This window comes from Podarcis liolepis, assembly GCF_965112155.1.
Source record: "Podarcis liolepis genome assembly, chromosome: 7".
Lineage (NCBI taxonomy): Eukaryota > Metazoa > Chordata > Lepidosauria > Squamata > Lacertidae > Podarcis > Podarcis liolepis.
This window is the reverse complement of record NC_139561.1, coordinates 2222308-2247527: the sequence shown is the minus strand read 5'-3', so window position 1 is coordinate 2247527 and position 25220 is coordinate 2222308. Positions and strand designations below refer to the sequence as shown.

Here is a 25220-nt window from a genome sequence, read left to right as displayed (position 1 = left end):
TAGAATCAGCAAGGGATACCCACATGACCTGAAGGTGCTGCTGTGCAATGCCAGGTCAATGATTCATAAGACCACTGCCATCCATGACTTGATCATGGATGGAGGATTTGACCTGGCATGTGTAACAGAGACTTGGTTGGATGAAGCAGATGGGCCTGTCCTTGCCGCTACTTGTCCACCAGGTTTCTCTTACGCACAGCAACCCAGGTCATGTGGGCGGGGAGGGGGGGTTGCAGTGATTTTTAGGAAGTCATTAGTTTGCACCAGGCGTCCTATTGGGAAGACCCAGTTTTCCAAGTGCATGTTCTGGAAGTTGGGCAATAGGGGCAGTACAGGATTCCTTTTGGTGTACCGACCTCCCCGCTGCACCAAGGATTCCCTGCCCGAGCTGCTTCAGGTTGTGGCGGATGTTCTCCTGGAGACACCTAGTTTGGTTGTCCTAGGGGATTTTAACATCCATGCCGACACGACCTTACAAGGGGCCGCTCGGGACTTCGTGGAAGGCATGGCCTCCATGGGGCTGTCCCTGAATAAGTCTGGCCCAACCCATAGCCGCGGACATGCCTTGGACCTGGTGTTTACCTCTATGGATGTTGGTGATCTGACACTAAGTAAAAGCGAAACAAAAGAAGTGCCATGTTCAGATCACTTCCTGGTGCAACTGGACTTCTCTGCGACCCATCCCCTCTGCAGGGAGGTGGGACCAATTCGGATGGTCCGCCCCCACCACTTAATGGATCCAAATGGTTTCCAGAGAGTGGTAGGGGATGCTTTATCCCATGTTGATGGCCTTTCAGCTGATTCCCTGGTGGCCCGCTGGAATGTGGAGTTAACCAGGGCTATTGACTGTTTGGCTCCGAAGCGCCCTCTCCGATTGCATGGAGCCCGGACAGCCCCGTGGTTTTCCACGGATCTGAGGGCAATGAAACATTTGTTGAGACGGCTAGAGCGCCGGTGGCGGATAACTCATTCCGAATCTGACCGGACACAGGTTAGAGCTCAACGTCGAGCCTACCAAGTGGCAATGGCGATGGCGAAGAAGAATTTCTTCACCGCCTCTATTGCATCTGCAGAAAACAGCAGCAGGAGACTTTTTCAGGTGGTTCACAATTTAGTGGAACCACCTGCAACATCGGGGCCCAGTACGGGCCACATGTTCTCCTGCAATGATTTTGCAAAGTTTTTTGCAGATAAAATCGCTCAGGTTCGGGAAGAAGTAGACTCCACCGTGGGAGCAGGGCCGGGGTGGGAGAGTGCTAGAGACCTGTCTAGTCAAGTTGAGTGGGATCAATTCCAATCTGTTACCTCCGCGGATGTGGACAGGCTGCTTGGACGAGTGAAGCCAACCACCTGTCTCCTTGATCCTTGCCCATCCTGGCTTATAAAAACTAGCCAGGAAGGACTGGGCGATGGGCTTCATGGGGTGGTGAATGCTTCCCTCCATGAGGGAGCCTTCCCAGACCCGCTGAAAGAGGTGGTTATTAAACCGCTTCTGAAAAAAACCATCTTTAGATGCGGCCACGATGGCCAACTATCGCCCAGTCTCAAATCTTCCATTCTTGGGCAAGGTGATTGAGCGAGTGGTTGCTGAACAACTCCAGGCACGCCTGGAAGAAGCGGACCATTTGGATCCCTTCCAGTCGGGATTCAGGCCTCATCATGGGACTGAAACTGCCTTGGTCGCACTGGTTGATGATCTCCGGTGGGCTAGGGACAAAGGTGAGAGCTGTTTCCTAGTTCTGCTGGATCCCTCAGCGGCGTTTGATACCATCGACCATAACATCCTTCTGGACTATCTTGAGGGGCTGGGAGCTGGGGGCACTGTCATACAGTGGTTCCACTCCTTCCTCCTGGGTCGTGTTCAGAAAGTGGTGGTGGGGAATGAGTGTTCAGACCCCTGGGCTCTCACTTGTGGGGTGCCTCAGGGTTCTGTCCTCTCCCCCATGCTTTTCAACATTTACATGCAGCCGCTGGGAGAGATCATCAGGAGGTTTGGGCTGGGTGTTCATCAGTATGCAGATGAGACCCAGCTCTACCTCTTTTTTAAATCAGAACCAGTGAAGGCGGTGAAGGTCCTGTGTGAGTGCCTGGAGGCGGTTGGAGGATGGATGGCGGCTAACAGATTGAGGTTGAATCCTGACAAGACAGAAGTACTGTTTTGGGGGGACAGGAGACGGGCAGGTGTGGAGGATTCCCTGGTCCTGAATGGGGTAACTGTGCCCCTGAAGGACCAGGTGCGCAGCCTGGGAGTCATTTTGGACTCACAGCTGTCCATGGAGGCACAGGTCAAATCTGTGTCCAGGGCAGCTCTTTACCAGCTCCATCTGGTACGTAGGCTGAGAACCTATCTGCCTGCAGACTGTCTCGCCAGAGTGGTGCATGCTCTGGTTATCTCCCGCTTGGACTACTACAATGCGCTCTACATGGGGCTACCTTTGAAGGTGACTCGGAAACTACAACTAATCCAGAATGCGGCAGCTAGACTGGTGACTGGGGGCGGCCACTGAGACCACATAACACCGGTCTTGAAAGACCTACATTGGCTCCCAGTATGTTTCCGAGCACAATTCAAAATGTTGGTGCTGACCTTTAAAGCCCTAAACGGCCTTGCTCCAGTATATCTGAAGGAGCGTCTCCACCCCCATCGTTCTGCCCGGATGCTGAGGTCTAGCGCCGAGGGCCTTCTGGCGGTTCCCTCATTGCGAGACGCAAAGCTACAGGGAACCAGGCAGAGGGCCTTCTCGATAGTGGCGCCCGCCCTGTGGAACGCCCTCCCATCAGATGTCAAAGTGATAAACAACTACCTGACATTCAGAAGACATCTTAAGGCAGCCCTGTTCAGGGAAGTTTTTAACGTGTGATATTTTAGTGTATTTTTGGTTTCTATGGAAGCCGCCCAGAGTGGCTGGGGAGGCCCAGCCAGATGGGCGGGGTATAAATAATAAATTATAGTCACTGTCACGAATGGGACAGGGGAGAAAAGTATTGGAGTTTCTAATGCTCACTTGTGTTGTAGGAAAACCTGAAAACATTGGGGGGCGAAAGGTGAAGACCACACTACAAGCAATGCTCAGTTGTCCCAGACGTTTTCTGGTTTGCCCTTGGATCCCAGAAAAGGGATGAGGGACTCCTTCACTCCATGTATCATTCAGCCCATCTGCTCTAAGTTGGCCCAACAGACCCATATTGCTTCCAAATCTCAGTTGCATAATGAAAATGGTAAATCTGCTTTAAATCTTAGTTAGGAGGGCTGTTTGTCTGAATGGATAGAACTCTCTGCAGCAGAACTCAACCAAGCCAAGGAGAAGGGTTTCATACAACCTTCCTCATGACATGCTAACTTTCTATGCAATGACAGGCTTGTTGCTTTTTCTGTTATCAAGCTAAAACATGACCCAGCTTATCTCATCTTCCCGGGGAATGCACTTTTTGGTATTCTTTCTTCTCCTATGAGGGCTAGACACTTGTGGGTTGGAAAAACAAACAAATGCACCATTGTCGGCATGATGTTCTCAAGAATGCCATCAAGGGAGAAAAAGCAGGGGTGTGTGAAGACGGACGTGTTTGAAAACAAGGAGTATGAAGGCAGAGCTGCAAGCCTCATCCCTTTTTCTGAGCCAAGAACCTGTTAACAGTTCCCTACTCAGCAAGGTCTTTTCGTTGTTCTTGCAAGAAGCCAGAACATAGGAGCTTTCACCACAACAAGACACGGGATTTCCAGAAACTGAGGTCAACCTGGCATGAGGTGGGTGCCTTTGCTGTAATAACAGCCCGTGAGGTAGTTGGAGTGAGGCATCTTAATACCTGATGCAGAAAATCCAAAATGGCACACCACTCACTTCCCACACGTCAACACAGGCTCAGTCCAGGAAGAGGTTCTGCTGCATGAGCCTCACTGAAATGAGAAAGAGCTGTGGAAGAAGTGTCCTTGGGCAGTTCATGTCAGTGAGGCTCATTCAGGAAACCACCCCGTGATCTTCAGATATAGGGCGGTATACGAATTTAATAAATGATGATGATGATAATGATGATGATGATGTACCAGTATGTCGACTCAAAAACCTTGAAAGGTACAAACAAGTATTGAAGGTGGCTTCACATATAACTACCCCAATACCATAATGTATGGAGGCTCCCCTGGAGAGACTGAAAGACCACGATCCCATTGAAGCTTTGGTATGCAGAGTGTGGTTTGTGAATTAGTCTACAGGGTACACTTTACCTTTTGCAATCACTCATCGATAGATATGGCTGAGAAAAATAAGAAAATTGTTTATTATAGGAAGTAAATAACCTGCATAGAAAAGTTTCTTGTTTAACCCAGAAAAGTGAAAGGCAGCCATGCTTGCTCCTTTGTTCTCAGAGGAAAGATCCAGGGTGATCTCTCATCCTGACGTCTGGGAGAGAAGTGTGAGGAAGTGGAAGGTGCCAACAGGATGCTTAACTGTCTAACCTTCTTGCAAGCAAATCAGAATGAATGCTCGATAAACTGGCCAATGTCATCTAACCACTCCCAAATGCTGTGCAAACAATCCAGAGTGACAGCTCAGTGAACTGGGCCTCTGGACCAGTGTCTGAACACAGAATACTCCACAATCACCACACAGGTCATGCGGAGCAACTGTCACACTGGGGCCACATTCAGTCATGGTGCTGCCCATTAGCTACAGTAAGGCAAATGAGCCTGTGCACAAGCTTTCTATCCGGCTTTCTATCCAGCAGGGAATCAAACACATACCTACCAAATTTGTCTGATGAAAATAGGGACATCCTATTTTTTAACAACAACATCTGACTGGGTTGCCCCAACCATATATACAGTAAAACATAATAAAACATTAAACAATAAAAAGCTTCCCTGTGCAGGGCTACCTTCAGATGTCTTCTAAAGGTTGTATAGTTACCGTATTTTTCGCTCTATAACACGCACCAGACCATAACACGCACGTAGTTTTTAGAGGAGGAAAACAAGAAAAAAAAATATTCTAAACGAAATAGTGGATATATGATTTTTGTGGTTCATGCTGTGGCCACAAACATGTGATCTGACAGTATGTTTGGAGTAGCCCAATGCAAAAATCCTGAGGATCCATGTGGATCCATGCTTTGTAACTACGGAGGAGGGAAGGAAGGGGAACCATGGATCCTCTGCTCATGACTGCAGCAGATCCCCCCGCCACCCGCAGGCATTCACTCCATAACACGCACAGACATTTCCACTTACTTTCTAGGAGGAAAAAAGTGAGTGTTATGGTGCAAAAAATACGGTACTTATCTCCTTGGCGCAAGGGTCACATAACTCCATACCCTTCAACATTTCTCCAAGTGAAATAGGGACGTCCTTATGGAAAAGCGGGACATTCAGGGAACAATTCAGAAACTGGGACGGCTTCTGTAAATTCGGGACTGCCCCTGGAAAATCGGGACACAGGGAGGGTCTGCAAACCATGGAATGACTGGCTTATCATGATGTCTGAACCAGTACGGTGGTTTGTTTCTCCCAACCAATCTCAAGCACAGGAGGCAACGCTAAGCCTGTCACTTTGTGATTTGCTTCCCTGCGAGGAGCTCTCAGTGTGAGTGCCCTTTCACGCAGCTTGCACACAAATTAATTTGCCCAAGCCAAGTTAATGGTCAGTGTTATGTCTGAACATGGCTCAGGTCAGACTGTCCCTGGTCGACCCTACTGACCTACCACATGCCCCGAGGGAGCCCCCCAGCAGTGTGCCATGGGGATAGCCCCACACTTCTTATTCATCTCCAGTAGTCAGACCACAGGGTTTGTATTCAGAACAACTCAAGTCCAAACAAATATCACATGCCAGGTGTGGGGGAAGACTCTGCCTCAGGCTGGGGCTCAGCAGCTGCCAGTCAGAGTATACAGCACTGGGCTAGTCAATGGCTGCTAACCTTTGGGGGCCAATGGGCACGGTTGCAGACCGGAGAAACTTGTAGTGGACACACCAAACACATGGCAACCTCGCGTACTCCTTTCCAGCCTAATTTTAGCAGGGGAAGCAGAACTTACAGGCAGCAGGGAAGGCTTGGGTGGGAGTACGTGCACCCATGGGTGCCACAACAGCAACCCTTACGCTAGATGGGTGAATAGTCAGACTCAGTGTAAGCAGCTCCAAATCTTCCTCAGGGGATTTCGCTGCTCCTGGCAGCAGTGTAGTATACCGAGTAATAAATTGACACTGGACTTAGACTACACCAGGGGGCAGCAAACTTTTTCAGCAGGGGGCCGATCCACTGTCCCTCAGACCTTGTTGGGGGCCGGACTATATTTGGGGGGGAGGGGAAATGAATGAATTCCTATGCCCCACAGATAACCCAGAGATGCATTTGAAATAAAAGCAGACATTCTACTCATGTAAAAACACAGATTCCTGGACCGTCCGTGGGCCAGATTGAGAAGGCGATTGGGCCAGATCTGGCCCCCGGGCCTTAGGTTGCCTACCGGTGGACTACACCTATGAAGCAGCAGGGACCACCCTCTCCTGGGCTGATGGTTGCTTACAGGCTCTTAGGTTCTGAGGATGGGGGCTACAGGGGGTTTGCACACAGCCATTCCTTGTGGACTCAGTGCTGCTCATGCCTTTGAGGGGTTCTTTTGTTGTGTGTGTGTGTGTGTGTGTGTGTGTTGCAACATCCAGACATCGTCATCCTCATCAAAATGCCACCCCAGGTGAGAGAGAGCACACCAGACCCAAGGGGGAAAGGTTGCCACAGGCAAGAAGAGAAATGATTTATGCACAGGCCAGAGGTCTTTTGCTCGTGTCCAAGTGTGGTTTAATGTGAAAGAGAGGAGGAGAGAAAGTGGGGAGCAGTTTTGAATTTGCCCATCCAAAATCACCACCTGGACAGCAGACTGAGCAGGCACAATGGCCACTGAATGGAGACTTGGATTGCATTGCTACTTAAATTACAGTAATTATTTCAAAATTTGACCTACAACTTTAAATGAGCATATGTAAAATTTATGCAAATACGTTTCCCTTTTTGTCCTCTCTTTAGAAGATGGTTTCCTTTGGGGGCAGCAATCCCAACTCAGCCATGAGGCTCACAGGGTGGCCTTGCACCCGTCACCATCTCTCCGCCTACAACCTCACAGGGTTGTTGTGAGAAGGGAATGGGGAGGGCGAGAACCATGTGCGCCACCTGGAGCTCCTGGGGGGGGGGGGGCAAGCTCACTTTGGGCCAGTTCATGCAACAGGCAAAGATGGCACTGGCTGCCACTCATAGTAATGCCAGCACCAACCTCAAGCGCCCCTGACTCTCTCCATCTATCTGCTGCAGAAGCGAAAAGCTTTGCGCTCTGTGGTTCACCTCTTGAGTCATTAAGGTATAATAGTCTCAATGCATGGAACAGCAGGGGTGAATTTTATGCCTGGAGTTGTGTAGGAGAAACAAGATCATTGTTGCAGCCCCTTCTGGATTAAGATGCATGAACCACATAAATTACACCTACACTATGAACTTAAAATGCTCCCTGCCCACCAAACATCGTGCAGGAATTATTACTTACAGCAGCAGCCAGCAGCATGTGAGAGAAAATGCATCAGAAGAAATGTCCCAGAGGTGATTCAAACACCGAGGAAGGGTGTGTAGCAGAGTCCTCCCAGGCTTGCCTTGTACCACCTCTGCCTTAAAATGGGGGGGGGGTATTTGTTGGAAAATAGCCCCCTCTCCTGCATCAAAGTTCCCCTGCACAGTTTAAGCCAGTGTTTCCCAACCTTTTTTGGGCAAAGGCACACTTGTTTGATGAAAAAAATCTCGAGGCACACCACCATTACAGCCCCGTGATGTCAGCACGCAGCGTCACGCCGGGAGGGACGCACGAGTTTCAATTTTTTTCCCTCCCCCTTGCCGGGGAACCTCCAAGCTTTGGGGGTGGGGGGGGGAGGAGGCAGCAAAGCGAGGGACTGAGGGACGGCGGCAACTGAGGCGGCGGCGGCTGTTGTGGTGGTGGCAGCGATAGCGGGCGGAGGAGGGGGCGGCGGCGGGGCCGAGGTGGCCGCCGGCGGCGGGGGAGGCGGCGGCGGGTGGAGCAGGAGGGCGGCCGAGGCCGGTGAGGGAGTAGGGTTGCCCGGGGCTTGAGGAGCCGTCGCCGGGAGTTGCTGCTGCTGTTGTTGCTGCTGCTGCCCGGACATGCCGGCCTCCTCCTCGTCCGCTGTCTCGCGCTCCTCCCTTTTGCACGCGCTGCCCCGCCGCCGCCCCATTGGCCGGGTCCTGTCAGCTGATCCTGTGTTATTTCCTGTGTGTGTGTGTGAGGGGAGAATGGAGAGAGAAACCTCGGCACCACCACCGCGGAGCCGCCCCCGGCTCGACGCGGATCCTCGCCGCCGCCGCCCCGCCTCTCGCCGCCCGACTCGCCCGCCTCCCTCCCATGGCACACCAGCCAACGTCTCGCGGCACACTAGTGTGCCGCGGAACACCGGTTGGGAAACACTGGTTTAAGCATCAATTTTTCCTTGAGTATATACTTTTACACGTGTGGACAAGTTCTGGGATACAGAAGGACTTTCAGGTATTTTAAGTCCTCCCCATAAGCATTATCTGCTTTCAGTTCCTGTGTGGACCACAGAGCCACAGAATTGTAGAGCTGAAAGGGACCCCGAGGATCATCTAGTCCAGCCCCCTGCAATGGAGGAATCTCAGCTAAAGCATCCATGTGTAAAAGGAAAATTCCAAGGAAATAGGAGCAAAACAGGCCTGGCCTTTATTTAAAAGACTGTTGCAACAGGACTTCCAGCCACTCCACAGAAGAAGCAGGAAGAAGCCCCAAACAAAGGATGCTTCCTCTTTTATACGGTTTCCCTTTCCCCATAAATACCGCAGGTGAAGCATCATGCATACATCACAGATACATCATACATATGTGTCAGGGGTTCAGGGACAGAGGCACAGGGGAGGCAGGAGGTGGAGAGCGATGGGGATGAATCCCAGGACAGCGAGGAAGAGGATGACAATGACTCGAGGGATTCCACGAGTCTTTCCAGCGAATCAGAGGATTCCCAGAAGGGGGCGCCAGTGGTCAAGGCCAGGGGAGCCCCAAGGGGGACGTGTCAGGAGCAGGGGGCCAGTGGGGGATCCCAAAGTGGCAGCTGGGCGTCAGGACCAGCCTCCCCGCCAGAGTGCAGCGAAGGGGGTGGAGGTTCCAGTGTGTCAGGAGAAGCAGCTCCGGCAGCAGAGAGGGAAGGGAGGTCGGAGCAAGCCACCCTCCCGGAAGGGGAGGGGAGTAGTGAAGGGAGTAGTGTAACTGTCAAAAGGAAGGTTAGAGGTTGGGCGCGCGCGCCAAGTTCAAATGTGGAGGCGCGCGGAAGTACAGGGAGCCCGGAGGAGGAGCCAGGTCCCAAAGCCCGCAGGAGGGGGGAAGAGCAGTCTGGGGATTCCGCGTCAGGGGAATCCAGGAGGGGCGAAACCCCAGCGGGCAGGAAGACCCTGCGGAAAAGGAAAGAAAGGAAGAGGTGGAGCAGCGCAAGCCTCTTAAACTGGTGCAGGGGAGGGACTGACTCAGAGGGGACTTCAACGGTCTAAGCGTAACAGACGTGGGGCTGCGCGCCTCGGTTGTAAAGCAAACAATGAACTGCAATAAACACCTTTGTATATAAGAAGAACTTGGCGTTGGTCTTTTGTGAGCTGAGACCTGAGGCAGCCCTGACAATATGTCACAAACAGGGAGGGATTTTCTGGTAGAAACCAGTTTGTCAGGTTTGCCCCCAACCTCCCTGTTATGTACTGAGTTGAATAGGATCCAAAATGCAGCAGTCTGATTGGTCCACAGGAGTCACCCAATCCAGCTCCAGGTGGAAGTGAATCCACAACCTGATTGGCCTACAGGAGAATCCCGGAATTAGCCAATCACATGGGGCCCATTGTGTAAATAATGTATATAAAGCAGACATTCTGGGGGAACTTCCATTCCTCACTACTATGAGCTGAATAAAGATCATTAAATCCACACTCGAATCTGAGTATATTTCACTCCCTTACCCACTGCCATATACCCATCAAGTGATACAATAGGAATATTTACAAGTTCCTGGTTTCCCCCCGAGGACCTAATCCATTCCTGGGTGGTTTGCCATTGTCCATGGGATGACTGCCTGTCTGGCACCCATCTGCCAGGACGCCAGTCTTGTGCAACAGGCTGCTGTGTACGTGATCCCAGCTTTCGGGGATTATGGCTGCTCACATTCCAGACCCCCCCCCCTTGGTAACCATTCCTTTCCTAAACAGAACAAATTTGGAATGGCGCAAATCCATACTGGAGCAATTTTACATGACTTTCTAAAGTTTTCCCAGTGAGCCAGTACATAAATACATTTATCAGTGAATTGTTGCATTTGTTGAATAGAGATAGGGAAAAACTGTGATGAAGTGTTTTGTGGGGACATTTGCAGGAGTGATGTTTTGCGTTTGGTAGTCAGTGTGTGTGATGTCTGCTGGAGGGGCAACCCCCCCCAACCTTTACATAAATTCCTATAACACATGGCAGATGGCCATCCATCTTAACTCTAATGGCTGTAAGTAGAGATCAGTTCCCTGAGACAGGAAGTGCTTCCTCTAAGTAAGAAGTGTCCCACAAAAGAGGACACCCCACTCCAGTCTGATCCAGCAAGAATGTTTGGCCTCTCTGCCTTCGCCACAGGGATCAGCACAGCTGACATCCACTTTCAGGTGCCCGACACAGAGAGGCAAGCTGCCAGTCACCTGCAAAAGCATTTCCAGTTGGGCTGGCAATTGAGAGCTGCCTTTGGACCTGAGGGGCGGCTGCAGAGCCATCAGCGTCACTTGCTGACTCGGGCCTGCACACCTTGGGACACGAGCCAAGAGGGAGGCTTTGGCCCACTCCTGACTGCGCAGCTGAGCTAACGGGATGCAAGCAAAGAGCAGATGGTTCATGTTCCTCCCCTTCCCCCGCGTGAATTCCAAACATCCTCTCAGTTCTGTCTTTACTATTATTGCAGCATTTGGGGACACAGGTGGTACCTTTTACCTGTTAAAGGCAGGGGTCAGCAACCTTTTTCAGCCGTGGGCCAGTCCACCATCCCTCAGACCTTGTGGGGGGCTGGACTATATATTTTTTTGGGGGGGGGGAATGAACGAATTCCTATGCCCCACAAATAACCCAGAGATGCATTTTAAATAAAAGGACACATTTCACTCATGTAAAAACATGCTGATTCCCGGACCGTCCACGGGCCAGATTGAGAAGGCGATTGGGCCGCATCTGGCCCACGGGCCTTAGGTTGCCTACCCCTGTGTTACAGCATTAAATTCATTAGTTGCTTTTTTGCCACAGAACAAAACAAATGCACTCATGAAAATCACAGCTACGGGGGGGGGGGGTGTGTGTGAGAGAGAGATTCACCTGGGTTTCCCAGGTCTTTGGCACTCTAACCACTTGTCTGTGTGACATATGACACGTGAGAGAGAGGGGGTAGGGTGGTGAGAGAGATCGAGAGTTCCACCTCGCCATGCACACTGGGGAAAGTAAGCGGAGTGCAGCTTGCCTCCCTCCCTGGGGGGCAGACAAGCACAGCCTGCCCAAGAGCTGCTGGGAGCAGGGAGTGTTCTCTGTAAATGCACGGCATTATTATCTGGCTGGATGTGATGTGAGGCAGGAAGGAAAGGGAGGTGTAGAATGTACTTCAAAGGCAGCCCCCATCAATGTGCCCCCACATCCCCAGAGCCAGGGAGAGCTGGAAACGGGGCAGGGGTTGGTGGATGCGCAGGAGGGCTCCAAGGGCAAAGAGAAATGGCCTTTGCTTGTGCCGGCAGCCAGCTCCATGAACTACGAACCCCAGAATCTGCTGACTCTTCTACATATGTGGATTTAAAACTTATAAACTTATCATACAATAAAAAGAAGGGTGCTAGTTTGGAGTGAACCAAACAATGTTGGGTTTTTGGGTGACCCTGTGACCCCCGGGTTTGAGGGTCTATTGCCCCATTTGTGGGATGCTGCAAAAGCACGGGATTTACATGAGTGGAATGCAAAATGCTGTAAAACATTTGCCAAAGTTTGGATTGAAAAGCATTAGATTTTGGGATCATACCCATGGCCCCCATTTTGAGTTTAAATTACTCTATTTGTAGGGTTCCGGAGGGCTCCCCGTGCTTCGGGCGACAGGCTGCCGCCCCAAGCCTCGCGCGCTCGGCGGGACCTCCTGCTGGGCGCGCAAGGCTTGCGGACACTCGCCGGGGCTGCAGGCTGGTGCCCGCAAGCCTTGTGAGCCCGCGGGAATTCCCACCGGGCTTGCAAGGCTTGCGGATAGCTTCCTGAAGCCTGGAGAGCGAGAGGGGTCGGTGCGCACTGGTGCCTCTCGCTCTCCAGGCTTCAGCGAAAGCCTGCATTGGCCCCATAGGACGCACACACATTTCCCCTTCATTTTTGGAGGGGGAAAAGTGCGTCCTATGGGGCGAAAAATACGGTACATAGCAACTTCCTATAATGTCAAGCTGAAAACAGTTTGGGTGAGGAGGTGCCTGATGCAGCTGGACTTACAGCACATCTGATGGAATGTTTTGGACGGCAACCCCTATTAGCCCCAGCCAGCCCAGCCAGCCCAGCTGCAGCCCAAAACATCTGGATGGGAAAGGCTGGAAAGATTTCTCTCCCTCTCCTTTTCTCATAATATTAGGGATACTCAATAAAACTTGTCAACAATCAGTTTAGGACTCCAAAAGAGAATTCTGTTTTATTCAGTGGAATTTGTGAAACTCACCAGCACAAGGTATAATAAGACATTGTTTTTATTGTGATTATTTGCACTCATGATGGCATCAGGGTCATTCTATGTTACCCCGTTTTCAGTACCGTTTGTGCCTGCAAACATTTCCAGGAGGGAAACTCTTTTTTGTTTCCGACTGGTGCGTGTGCCATAGCTTCCTGCTGAAATCCTTTAACTTTTTATACCACAAATGACCTGGTCAATTTTATGTCCCACTTTCATTGCACTATAGCCCAGGAGTGCTTCTCCATATGGCAACAAGGCAGTAATACTGGGAAAGTATCACAGAACAACTAATAAAGCAGAATTATGTGTGGACAGAATGGCACAAATCCATCACTAATGCCCTATTGGGACATGCTGCAGAATGAATATACCTGCAAAAACACACCAGTCTGGAGGGGGTCCAGGATAGTTTTAAAAGAGGACTAGAAAACTTGAAGAGGAGAGGTCTACCAGGGTCTACCAGCAGAGGTGGGTTTAGAGGTGCATGGCACACTGGGCGCAGAGTCTTGGGGCGCCTCAGGGCATGCCACTACTATGATGTAAAATGGAAGGCAAGAGGCGGGGACAACAAATTTTGGTGTTGCACAGGGTGCCGCTGAAATCTGAGACCCCAGGGTCCGCCCCTGCTCCTAGCCACAAGAGATACTGTAAGTAGAAACACCAGATTAAGAGACAGTCCACCCCGAAAGGGCTCTTGCCTCCATGGTCTGCTCTGGGTTTCCCAGAGATATCAGGCTACCCACAGCCACTGCTGGAAAGAGAATGCTAGGCTAGCTGAACCCAACGCTCTCCTGTTTCTAAGTGGGAAAGCAGCTGAGACCAAATGTGATATTGGAGTTGGAGGCACCAAGGCAACAGGACTTCCTGGACATTGTGTGGGGACTCCATAGTAAGTTCCTGGTAATATTCTCTGAGAGCTGCTTTTCCTTAGCTATGCTGCAAATAGAGGGGTTGTGTGCAATGCCTGAACAGATACAGCTCTATCATCATCTGCTGTGACACAAAATTTGGCATCCTGAGAACTTGAAGCTGTTTAAACTTTCTGTTTTTGTTTGTTTGAAAGTCAAATTTGTAGTCTTCATTGTTTGGGGTGGGTGGGGAATCAGTTATGGGACATGTAGGGAGAATCTGGTGAAAATCAGGAACTAAAAAACTTCAAGTGAGAAAGGATGCCGTTTGAGCTATCAGCAGGTGGCTGGTGGATCAAGGAGCCAGAAGGGAAGGAGAGGAGTCAGCCTGGATGCCGAATCTGGGCAGCAAAAGGCCCACAAAGGAGCTACCCAGACTAAGGAAGCTTGAGAAATCCCCAAACCCCTCACAGAAATACAGTTTCCTCAAAGGCAGGAAAGCAAAGTTGCAGCATTCTATTTTGACGTGGTTTAACATGCCATATGACGTAGGAAAGGCCATTTCTGGATGATGAAAATGGATATACAGTCGGAAAAAGAGCTCCAACGAGCACGTCCCACAGACACAAGGGAATCTTCCTTCCAGATTGCAATTGCAATCACAGACCTGCAAGTCAGTGAACTAAATTCCTCAAATGCTTCATGCAGCCTGTCCACTTTTCCCTTTTCTTTTAAAGCACTGCATGAACTTGTCACTTTAATAACTACCTGAAACAATAAACCATTTTTTAAAAGTGCAAAGCTGCCGTGAGGGTGGGAGTTAGCCAATCAGCACCAATCATAAACGATTTCTGCTTTGGATGTTCAGAATCTTTTGCTTTTCCAGAGCTCAACCGGGGGCGGGGAGGCAGGAATTGCATGTTTTGAACGAGGGGTGAAACTAGGGTTTATTTCACCCAGGTCAAAGACCCAGTACATCTGCTCTCTCACACACACAGGCTGGGAGCCTCAATGCACGCCTCTGGAGGCTTCACCCAGGGCAAAACACCCAGCTAGCCCCCGCATTGCCACGGCTCTGCTTTGAACAGAGTGCTTCAAAGCAGCCTCACAGTTCTGAAAGGGTTGCATCCATCTTCACCTTTGCATCCATCAAATCTGCAAAATGGGCAATGCCCTATCAGGCTGGCATGACTAACCTGTGGACTCGCCAGGTCACAGACTATAAATCCCCTTATCCCTAGTCACACAAATCCCATTATCCCCAGTATACACAAATTTGTATGCCGCCCGTCATCCAAAGATTGCAGGGTGGTTCACACAACATAAAAATACAAAATGAGAATGCAAAATGCAAAGAAACAAAAATGAATAGCAAGTTCCACCCCACAGGGGACAAACAATTATTTACAAGTCTGTTCCTCCTTAATCAACTTGGAGGGTCCTTTAGGCATGATAATGATTCTAGATATGCCCCAGCTTGCTAGCACTGGCCACTTCAACCGACGTGTGGCTTGTTTGGCACACCAGCAGCACTGAACATCCTTTTCGCAAAGTCCTGATGCGCTTGGGAGATACAGAATCCCCCCCACCGCCCCCTGCCCCAATTGTCCTTAGTCAAGCAAAGGTGCTTTGGGGAGCCCAATTAAAGGTGTCTGTTGCGCAAGGCTGAGGACTTGCCCAATTAGCCAGACTTGCATCTTAAAACCAGTGATTAACGTTTTAGTGGATTAACCATGCTAATTGATTAGTGTCCCGGCAGTGTGCCCTGAACTATTGGGAGCTCAAAAAGTGATGAATGGTGTCTCCCAACGCAGTCCCACCTTGGGCACTGCTGCCATCTAGCGGCAAGGCCTTCTGCCTGCAATTGGGCTGCTTGGCTTACCTGGAAGAGCCACTGCAGGAGAGGCTGAGGGCAGTGGCAGGTGCCGTGATACAGGGCGCCAAGGAAGCCGTCTCGGAGGAGCGCCATCTGGAGGGCAAATGGAGCGCTGGAGACAAAGAGGGGAAAGGGACGGAGTACTGAGGATCAATAGGCTTGTGAACTTCCCCAACAACCATCATTCAAATCTCATCCCAGCCCCACAGGATAGGTAGGGCATCTTAGGAGACGAATGCAACACAGGAAGCTGCCTTCTGCTGAGTCTGATCATGGGGCTGCCTAGCTCAGTACTGCCCACACTGACTGGCAGTGGCTCTCTGGGGTTTCAGGCAGGAAACTTTTGCAGCTGCACTGGGAGATGCTGGGGATTGCACTTGGGACCTCTGCATGCAAGGTGGATGCCTGCGCCCCCGGCCCTTCCCCTGAAGCGCAGAGGCAGAAAGGAAACACAGAAGTGAACGAACTACGACAACAGCTAAGAACCTCCGCCTGCAGGGGCAGTATGCCTCTGGATTAGACCCTAAGGATGCACATTCACACTCCAGAAACAGAGTACTGGGACTGCAAGGCCTGTGGTCTGATCCGACTCCACCACGTGATGGAGGAAGCATCTGCAGCTAGACCAGAGAAGGCACAACTGAAAAATGTTTCCAAATTGTTCTATATCTCGGCTCCCAAAATAGCAGATGAAATTGTGGGGTTTTGACAGATGGAAAATTGGATGTCCTTTTTCTTTTTATTTCTTGTTTCTATTACAGTGGTACCTCAGGTTACAGATGCTTCAGGTTACAGACTCCACTAACCCAGAAATAGTACCTTGGGTTAAGAACTTTGCTTCAGGATGAGAACAGAAATCGTGCAGCGGCAGCAATGGGAGGCCCCATTAGCTAAAGTGGTACCTCAGGTTAAGAACAGTTTCAGCTTAAGAATGGACCTCCAGAACGAATTAAGTTCTTAACCCGAGGTACCACTGTATTTGCTTCTTTTTATCTTCTTTCTTCTGTTTTCTCTGCTCTCTTCTTTTGTTTTCGTTTGGTATCTCTGCTCAGGGCCATTATTGGGATCCAAGGATCACACACAGGAAGGCAACCCTGCCCCCCCCCGCCCCCACCACCGTGTGAGAGATGGGGAAGGGAATCCTCCCGGGGGAAGAGGCTGGGAGAAGAAAGGAAAGCTCCCAGGGGAGAAGAGCTAGGAGCGTCCAGCACTTTCTGTGAGACAAGCATTTCAAGCAGTGCTATTTTTCGAGAAAAAGAGGTGCTGGAACTCACCATGAACACTTCTCTTAGAACCTGAGAGGTGCTGGAACTGAGTTCCAGCAAGTTCCCGCTGGGGAAAAAAGCCCTGGTTGCAAGCTACTTTTGAGAGGGGACTCTGTGTTTTCTTTGCTTTTTTCTGTTTCAGTTTTTATTTAGACTAATTTCTTTTATCTTATTGTATGATGAAAAAGCTTTAAAAAATCGTATTAAAAAGAAAAAGGAAGTGTGGGGTTTCTGCTGGGAACAGGCAAACTCTTAGATTGGACTGTATTTGCAGACCCCACCTTCCCACCCTAACAGGGTCTTGTGAATGAGCTGTCTCTGTGGCCAGAAAGGGGAACCTTTGGCCCTTGGGAGGCTTCAGGCTGCAACTCCCCCCCCCCCCGCCCAGCTGGCACCTCCCATGCTCTGGGATAAGGGGGGGTTGTAACCCACAGGTTCTCCACTCCTCTTCTGCATACTTTGTTCATTGCTCAAAGGACACGGCTGCTCTTCAGAGAGGAGTGAGGGGGACATAGCCTTCAGGAGAAACCTTTTCCCCAGGCCTCCTTTTGACAAGGGGGGGGGCCTCTTGTGATTCTGTGCTAAGCTCTCCTGGGGCTCACAAATCCATCCGTCTAAATCAAGTTGGAGGTAAACAAAGAAAAAAAGCACCCCAGAAATGGAAAAAATCCCCAAGCCAGTCACTCCTTCAGAGCATTATTTCTAAACAACTCCTGTAAGTGAAAATAAAAGATGCAGGAAGAAGTCTTGTGCATTAAAGAGAAAACACAATTTAAAAGACACCCGGCGGCCCCCCTAAAAGCGGCTGTTTTTCAAATAAATCTTTCCAGAGCATTTGATGCCATACTTTTCTGGGACAAAATATATTTAAGCTGCTCAGAACATAATGATCCGTAGTGATGGTTCCCCCCTGGGCCACGCAGGCTGTCATTCCGCTCCCTGACTGCGTCTAGGCAATTTGATGAATTTCTCCTCAGCAGGAATTGCTGCAAATTTGGAAACGAAAAGAGCTCCCGGTTCTGGCTTGCTAGGAAAAAGAGTCTTTATTCTCTGAAACGCAGAGTTTGCATTCAGATTCACGCATGCAAAAGTGAAACGCAAACACATTTTTTTCTTTGTCGGATGGGTGGAGGAGAGGAAGGGTCCAGTGGAACTTTACTCCATGAAGAACAACTCATTTTGCCCCCGGAACCAAGGAATCAGGGGGCTCTAGGAATTGCAGCATAAAGTGAGTTGGCGCTATCACAGGCACTAGCCAAGAGGCACCCTCCATAACTAGTCCCTTTGCCCCAGAACAGAAAAGGGCACACATGAACTGAAAGAGGGGAGAGCATTTTCAAAAGGGCTCTACTGTTCTTAAATGTTGAATCTGTTTTCCTCCAAACACAAAGCCAGCAAATTCTGCAGAGTATCAATCACTTCAGGGTCATCCAGCTGCAACTCTTCTTTTAATTGCACAAAGGAAGATGAGCTGGTCTCCTTGTGCCCCACTTCCTGCCTGTCTGGAGGCCTCTCAATGGGCTGAGTGACTTGTCCGAAATTCCAGCTGCTGGGCTCAGGCTGCTCTGGCCTCCAATTCGCCTTGCCTGTCTCCCAGCCAGTCCAGCGTCAGCCCTTAGGGGAGCGAGGCTGGATCCTGACACAAAGGGGATTGATGAGCATGGAGTTACAAGGAAAGCACAGACTTGCCTCGTGTCGTTGGAATCCAAAGGGCCTTTGTCGGATAATGGAAAGGGCATTTAAATATAGGCCAGGTCAGAGGTTAATTGCGTGTGTGGAGCTGGTGTAGCTATTAGATCAGCCTAGTCAGGACCACAGGCTCCAAAGGCCAATTCTGCTCAAGGAGAATCCAAGAAGGAAAAGTGACTCATGGGTGGGGGGTTGGTAGGGGTGGGGCTCATGAGACCCCAAATGCTGTGTGTGAGGGGTTGTTGTTGTTGTTGTTGTAGTAGTAAAAGCGCTGAATATTATATATATTACATATCTGGGTTATGCAATAAGGTATTAAATTGGGGGAAATAAATTAGGATGACTTTATCTAGAGATTCATTTGGGGGATAGGAGTGCATTGAAGCAGATCTGATTTGGAGCGATCTGGAGTTGGGGTGGCAGATTAATTAGGGAATTCACCTAGGGTGATTTGATTGGGAAATTAGTTGGCTTACTTTCTGTGAAACTCAACTACTAAAGTTACGTCTGTACCTATTAGGCAACATGTGCAAATATGTATCTAGGGGTCAGTGCCCCGAATCTCTTATGTACTCAGCATTGCCCCTACAGCCAGGAGAGCAACCTGGGGCTAAGGTCAGTGATGACAGAGGTGGGTATGCTGGGGGGGGGCAGAAACACAGAAGTCAAAGAGTAAGTGACTATAGGGATGGACGCAGGGTGTGCCCAGGCACAGCCTAATGTTTCAAAAAGAGTTGGGGATTGTGGCAAGGAGCACGGAGTGGCAACTCGGCTCCCTCAGTTGCCACGACTTGTGGGGAGTGGCAAGGGGAGAGCAACAAAGGTGGAAGGGGGGAGGAGGGAAGCAGGAAGCAGAGAGAGAGGCAGGAAGAAGAAAAGGGTTCTACCTGTGTCTGTCTCTGGAAGCTGTGGTAAGGGAGGAGGCCGCTTGCAGAGTGGCTGGGGAAACCCAGCCAGATGGGTGGGGTATAAATAATAAATTGTTGCTGTTGTTGGCACAGACAGAAGCTGCAGATCCATTCCAGCCTTTTTCTTCTGCCTGTGTCTGTCTCATGGCTCTGTCTCCACCTGAGCTCTGCTTGCCACCTTTTGTGGAGAGATATTAGTGGGGGTGAGAGGATGCTTTTGTGGCACGCAAGCAAGGAGAAGGAGACGCCCCCCTGCCCTTGGCCCTCCAGATCTACCTGCCCCGGTCAGCTTGGCACAGCTCCTTTTCTCTGCAGGAAAAATTCTGTTTTGACTTCTTGACTGCTCCTGTTGTAGACGTTTTGTTAGCTTTTTGCCTCTTTACCTCTTCCTTGTCCTTCTTTCTTTGTCTGTTTGTCTTGCAATTTCCCCCCAATTCTCTCCTTTGTTGAACTAAATAAATTCCTTGGGTGCACATGCTAATGAAATGTGCTGTGCAAGCCTATGTAAATGACAGAGCGGGTGTCGGGACTTGAGGGGTGTCAGGAGGGCAGTTCCATGCAGAAACGTCCTAGTCCAGGGGTCAGAGACTTGGCACACAACCCAAACGATACTAGAAAGGGAAAGACGGCCACCGTTGTAACAATGCGGCTCAATGTTGGGTGCTCAGTCACCGCCAGAGCTGAGTGTCCAGTGCAGCCAGGAACCAGAGCAGGCCAATGTCTCCATTTCAGTTTCTTGTTTTTCCAATCCTAACTTCAGTTTTCCACATTTTTGCACTTTCCTCAAGAAAATCCACCAGCATTTTAGTGCAAATTTCTCCTAACATATGCATTTCTGCAAGCAATTATTCTATCATAATTCATTTTGCATACTATTGACACTAAGAAATGCATTTCAACGTACACTTCCCCTAATATGTGTAGTTTGGCACACACTGTTTGATTGGAGAACTGCGTCACAAAATTCGGAGAAGCATAAATTTTGAAGGATTGCTAAGCTTCAGTTCTGTACTGTTTGGGGAAGGATGAATTACATAGGTTTGCATAAAAATGCAAATGAACTGAATTCCTGCTCCCTGCCCCTATCCCAAGCCAAGAACGAGAAGACGCCAGAGGCAGAAAGACAGCTGTCACCCAGGCAAAGGCCCAGACTGAACAGGATGCCTTCATCACCCTTTCTAGTTGTGGGTTTCACTTCCCAAGATGACGCCCTGACCTGTAGCCACATAGGGCACCTGCGCAAAGAACCGTGAGCTCCTGGTTGTAGCCCTGGCAGCTCCTGGCAGAAGTGCTGAGGAACTGCATTGTGGGCAGAGCGCTTATAAAAGTCAGTTAGCACCATCTGACTTATTTTGATGGTCTGATGCAAAGCTTTCCTAATTTTTCATGTTGGTGACACAGTCTTAAGACATGCATCATTTGGCGACACAGCAAATCAGTTTTACTAGCAACCAGAGTTTAAACTAACCCCTTTGCAACCCTGGCAGGAGCACGGGGAGCTTTTGCGCAACACACCTACACACTACAGCCGACACATTAACATGTCGCAACACACAGTTTGGAAAGTGCTGAGGGTTTGGCTGGAGCCTGACAGTGACAGACAAGCTCAGTCTCTGTCCAAGTTCTCTCAGATGCTGCTGCAGCTCCTATGTGGTAAGAGACAGATTATCACTGGAAGAAGGGAACGTGAACTGGAAATGCCACTGAGGATGGTCCAGGAAGTACAGCAATCTAGCCTACAACCTGGCAGCCACATCCACACTCAACCTAATTTTATGCTGCCCCCAAGACCTTCTGAAACTGCCCTGTTCTTGCATCCTATCACAGTTCCTTCCTTCCTGTAAATTTTCTCCTTACTCCTTGGCTTATTTTCTTTTTAAAATCTTCTTTTTTTACCTCTTCCTATGTAATTTTAGAATGATTGGCAGTATTTTATTTGATAAAAATAAATCTGCGTGTTGCGTTTTCTTTCTTTCTTTTTACCTCTTTCTGGGTTGCATGACGAGAAAAAGAAATTTCTCCCCAGCTGTCTGAGAACAAATTGGTAGGCTTCCGACATATATATATGTGTGGGTGTGTACAGCTCAGCGAAGCCAAAAGGGAATTACCTTCACTTGTTTTCTAGCACTGGAGCAATTTTGCTCTGTTGTATCAAAAAATACAAATATGAAAAAATCCTCTGTATACTCAAGTGTGACCCCATCAAACCCAGTGCGGTTTACTGCCGGGTAGACCTTTGCAGGATTGGGAATCTGAGAAAGACACAGTGAACACTGAAGCAAGACAATCTTTATTCTGGATGAGTTAATCCAGAACACTTTGGTCTGCTGCCACAGCAACAGTTCCTTGCAGAAAAACGACAGCACAGGGTTATATGAATGAGCACATGTGAAACTGACACAGATGGATCCGTCCATCTCTTGGCTCCATCTTCATCGCATGCAGAGACAATATGCTTGTGCCTTTGATTGCACAGGAGCTTTGAGACAGGATGGCACAGGTTTTCTGCAGTGCCCATGTGACGCCATTGGCTTCAATGTGACAGCCCGTAGTTTCCCCCTCATATAAGCCAGATTTACCCTTTCTACAGAAAATTAAGAACGCCTGCTGGCAACACTGAGCCCCACCTGGAAGCACACTATGGGCAGGATGGACTGCAACCAAAGTGCTTCCTTTCACTCTACATGCGTGTTTCATACATGTGCCTTGCCCATGTGCTCATTTGTATGGGAATATGTGCAGCACAAACTCATGAATATTCTAGCAGAGCTGCAAAAGTAGGTTACCTGTAACGCACAGCATCCCTATGATAAATGGCAATTGAGAGCCCCCCCCCCAAGAGCGTAGTGGAGCCTGTGCCAGAATAACAATGAAGCGACTGCTTTGCTCAGCTCCAACCAAGCAGGGTGGTGGCGGGGGGGGGGGGGCGGAGGGAAACCACTGCACTGAACGAGATTCTGACAGTAATTAGCCCGCATTGGCTCTGCTAATTGGAGGAGCTGCACGGCACTGTTGGAAGCGGAATTGCAAGGATGTCAGACAAGAGGGGAGTTGCGCGGTTGACAGAGGGAGGGCAGGAGAGAGGCACACCCTGAATCAGGAACATCTGCAGACAGGCACTAGTGCCATTTCTACCCACAAAGGCAGCAAAGGAAATGCCAGCCACTTCCCAGGGCAAAACCCCCGTGGAAGGAATCAGGTCCCAGCTGCACTACGCATTTCAAGAGGCATCCTGCCACATTCAGCAGTTGTGGATTTCCCCAGAGACGCCTGGGAAGTGCAGTTGTTAAAGGTGCTGAGAGGTGTTCGGAGACAGCTTCTCCCTTCACAGAGCTACATTTTCAGAGTGGTTTGTCAATCAATCCTTCTTTGCAGAGAACGATGGGAACTGAACTCGAACTGTGTGCTCCAATAGTGGCTGGCCACTGTCAGAGGCAAAACACCAGGCTAGCCAGTTCTTTGATTTGAACAGTTCTTGTTGCATTAATAGACCAAGCTAAACTGACAGTAGATTAAGTCTGCTTCTGCCATTTTCCTGTCTCAATTGTCTGAAAAGGTTCTTTACAACTCCAGAAACAAGACTATTTGGTATGTGACATGGAAACCCACGGACTTGCAATTTCATATGCCCATGGCCCCTGCAGAACACAGTTGCACAGCAGTGTTACTGAAGAGGCAAGGTGCTTTTTAAAAGTTGGCTGCCTCTTCTGCATATGGTGAAAACTTTAAAGAGCAAAATAAACTCTTAGCATTTTCCTCTGTTTCCACCAGGGCCTTGGGGGCTACCTAAAAGAGGACCAGGTTTTAAGGGGGGCCACACCACAGCTGGAGAGATTCAGTTCCTCCACTGAAGGAAGAAGGAAAGAAAAACTCCCCATCTTTGCAAACTGAAAGTATGAATCCGCGTTCTTGGTGGAGGCCACTCGGATTCCCACTTCTGCCCAATTCCTCACTGCTTCCAAAGTTCACCAAGGCTTAATGTGTTCACCAGGATCCAGGCCTCACTGCTGCCCCAGCAAAGCAGAGGGCCATTAGTTATTCATTCTGATGCTGAAATAATATGCTGGCTGGCGACACAGAGGCAAGAGAAGCGGAAGCAAACCTAAGCTGTTTTGAAGCCAATTATCACGATGGCCGCAGGCCCCCCATTTCCAGCGACAGGGAAAGCAACATTGACCTGGGAAGATCATCTGTGTCCACATCGTTCAAATCACTCACTCGAGTGAGTAAAATGCTCAGCAAGTGGCAGGCAGGCAGGCAGGCAGGCAGGCAGGCAGGCGGGGGACAGGAGGCTTCTTCTGCAAGAGACGAGAGCAACCTCTGCTCCACGGGAGGCTGCGAAAGATGAGGGGTCAGGCCATGTGATCAGTAAGAGGCAGAGATGTTTCAGTCAAGGAAGTTCCAGGCTCATGTCCCCAAGATCCACAGGTGATCTTCCTCCAGCTTCTACTTCCACAATAAGCATGTCGGGATCTGTGGGGACGCTCACTCTTGAGGAGGGGCGAAGGTCTGAGCAAAGGAAGGGTGGGCATTTCTGGTTCCCAAGGCAAGGCATCTTTGGGGGAGGTCAACGTGTGGATTCAGGACCATGGCTAGTGCTCCTGCAACTGAGGCCTTACATCCACGTTGTCTCAGCAAGGTCCTGCAGCCATAGGCTGAGCTTTATATCAAAGCTAGGGAGTCGCTTACTGAAGGACCTGCCCTACTGCTTCCTGATCAGCCACAGGACCAGCATTGACACCTGCAGCCATGGGCTCCTTCGGGATAATGGGGTTCCCAGCTGCGAGGGTCTTTCCAAAGTGCTCTCTTGGTCCCCCAAGGAGTCTGTGTGTCTCTTTGGGGGGTTGGGGGAATGGAGGCAGGCTCTGATGTCCGTAGACCAACACGGGGGGGGGGAGGGCCAGGTAATGAATCCATCTCCTCTTTGGAGTGGCAGTGACTAGAGGACTCTAACTCCAAGGAGTCCTGGATCAAGGCCATGGCGAAATCTTCAGTACCATACCAATGTATACTGCTCCCCAGAGGTGGATTCAGAAATAGAATCCTCTGAATTTTGCAAGAGCGGACTAAGGGACTGGCCTAGTTCTCACTGAGGTGATCAACTTGTGCCTGAGTTACACCATTTCAGACTGCAGGCAGAAGGATAATATGATGGAAGCCACACTGAGAGCCAGTGTGGTGTAGTGGTTAAGAGCGGTAGTTTCGTAATCTGGGGAACCGGGTTCGCGTCTCCGCTCCTCCACATGCAGCTGCTGGGTGACCTTGGGCCAGTCACACTTCTTTGAAGTCTCTCAGCCCCACTCACCTCACAGAGTGTTTGTTGTGGGGGAGGAAGGGAAAGGAGAATGTTAGCCGCTTTGAGACTCCTTCGGGTAGTGCTAAAGCGGGATATCAAATCCAAACTCTTCTCTTCTTCTTCTTCTCTTTGGGGAGGGTTGGGTGGGAATCCCTGCACACAGAAAGCTAGCATGTCAAAGAGAAGTCTAGGCAGGATCTCTTCTCCCTGGCATACTCTTTTTAATAGAGAGGAGCATTCAGCTATTCACTGACCTTCAGGCTGGAATGGTACAGACCAGGGACAGGTTTGACCCTCTCAGTGAACACCAGACCTACATCAACCGGCCTGCTGGACCCTCTGGCCTGAAGCCGTGACTTCCTTGAGGCCCACAATATAGTCTTTACCTTCCAGTTGAACAGAGAACTCACCCAAAGAAATATCTTTCTAGCTGATTCTGTGGTTTCAGCCGAACAGTGTCAAGAGTCAAAGCCGTCCTCAGGTAGGGAGGCAACACGAAGATGCATTCGCCGGGATGAACAGCTGGGATTGTGGCCTGGCTGACAAGGAACTGCTCCAGGAGGAACCTGGGAAGAGGAGGAAAACCAGCCTT

The 25220-nt window shown here is 49.9% G+C and overlaps 1 protein-coding gene across 6 annotated transcripts in view; it reads right to left on the bottom strand.

Annotated features, from left to right (window-relative positions):
- Positions 1-25220, bottom strand: part of FAM178B (family with sequence similarity 178 member B) — a 192648-nt gene that overhangs the window by 130740 nt on the left and 36688 nt on the right. For all 6 annotated transcript variants that reach the window (XR_014528653.1, XM_083514191.1, XM_083514192.1 and 3 more), the window contains 2 exons: positions 25039-25194; positions 15477-15582 (listed from right to left, as the gene is read on the bottom strand). Coding sequence is in view for 5 of the 6 variants with exons in the window: in XM_083514191.1 (XP_083370317.1) it covers positions 15477-15582; positions 25039-25194 (262 nt within the window). In the remaining variant the exon portion in view is untranslated. The remainder of the gene's footprint in view (positions 1-15476; positions 15583-25038; positions 25195-25220) is intronic.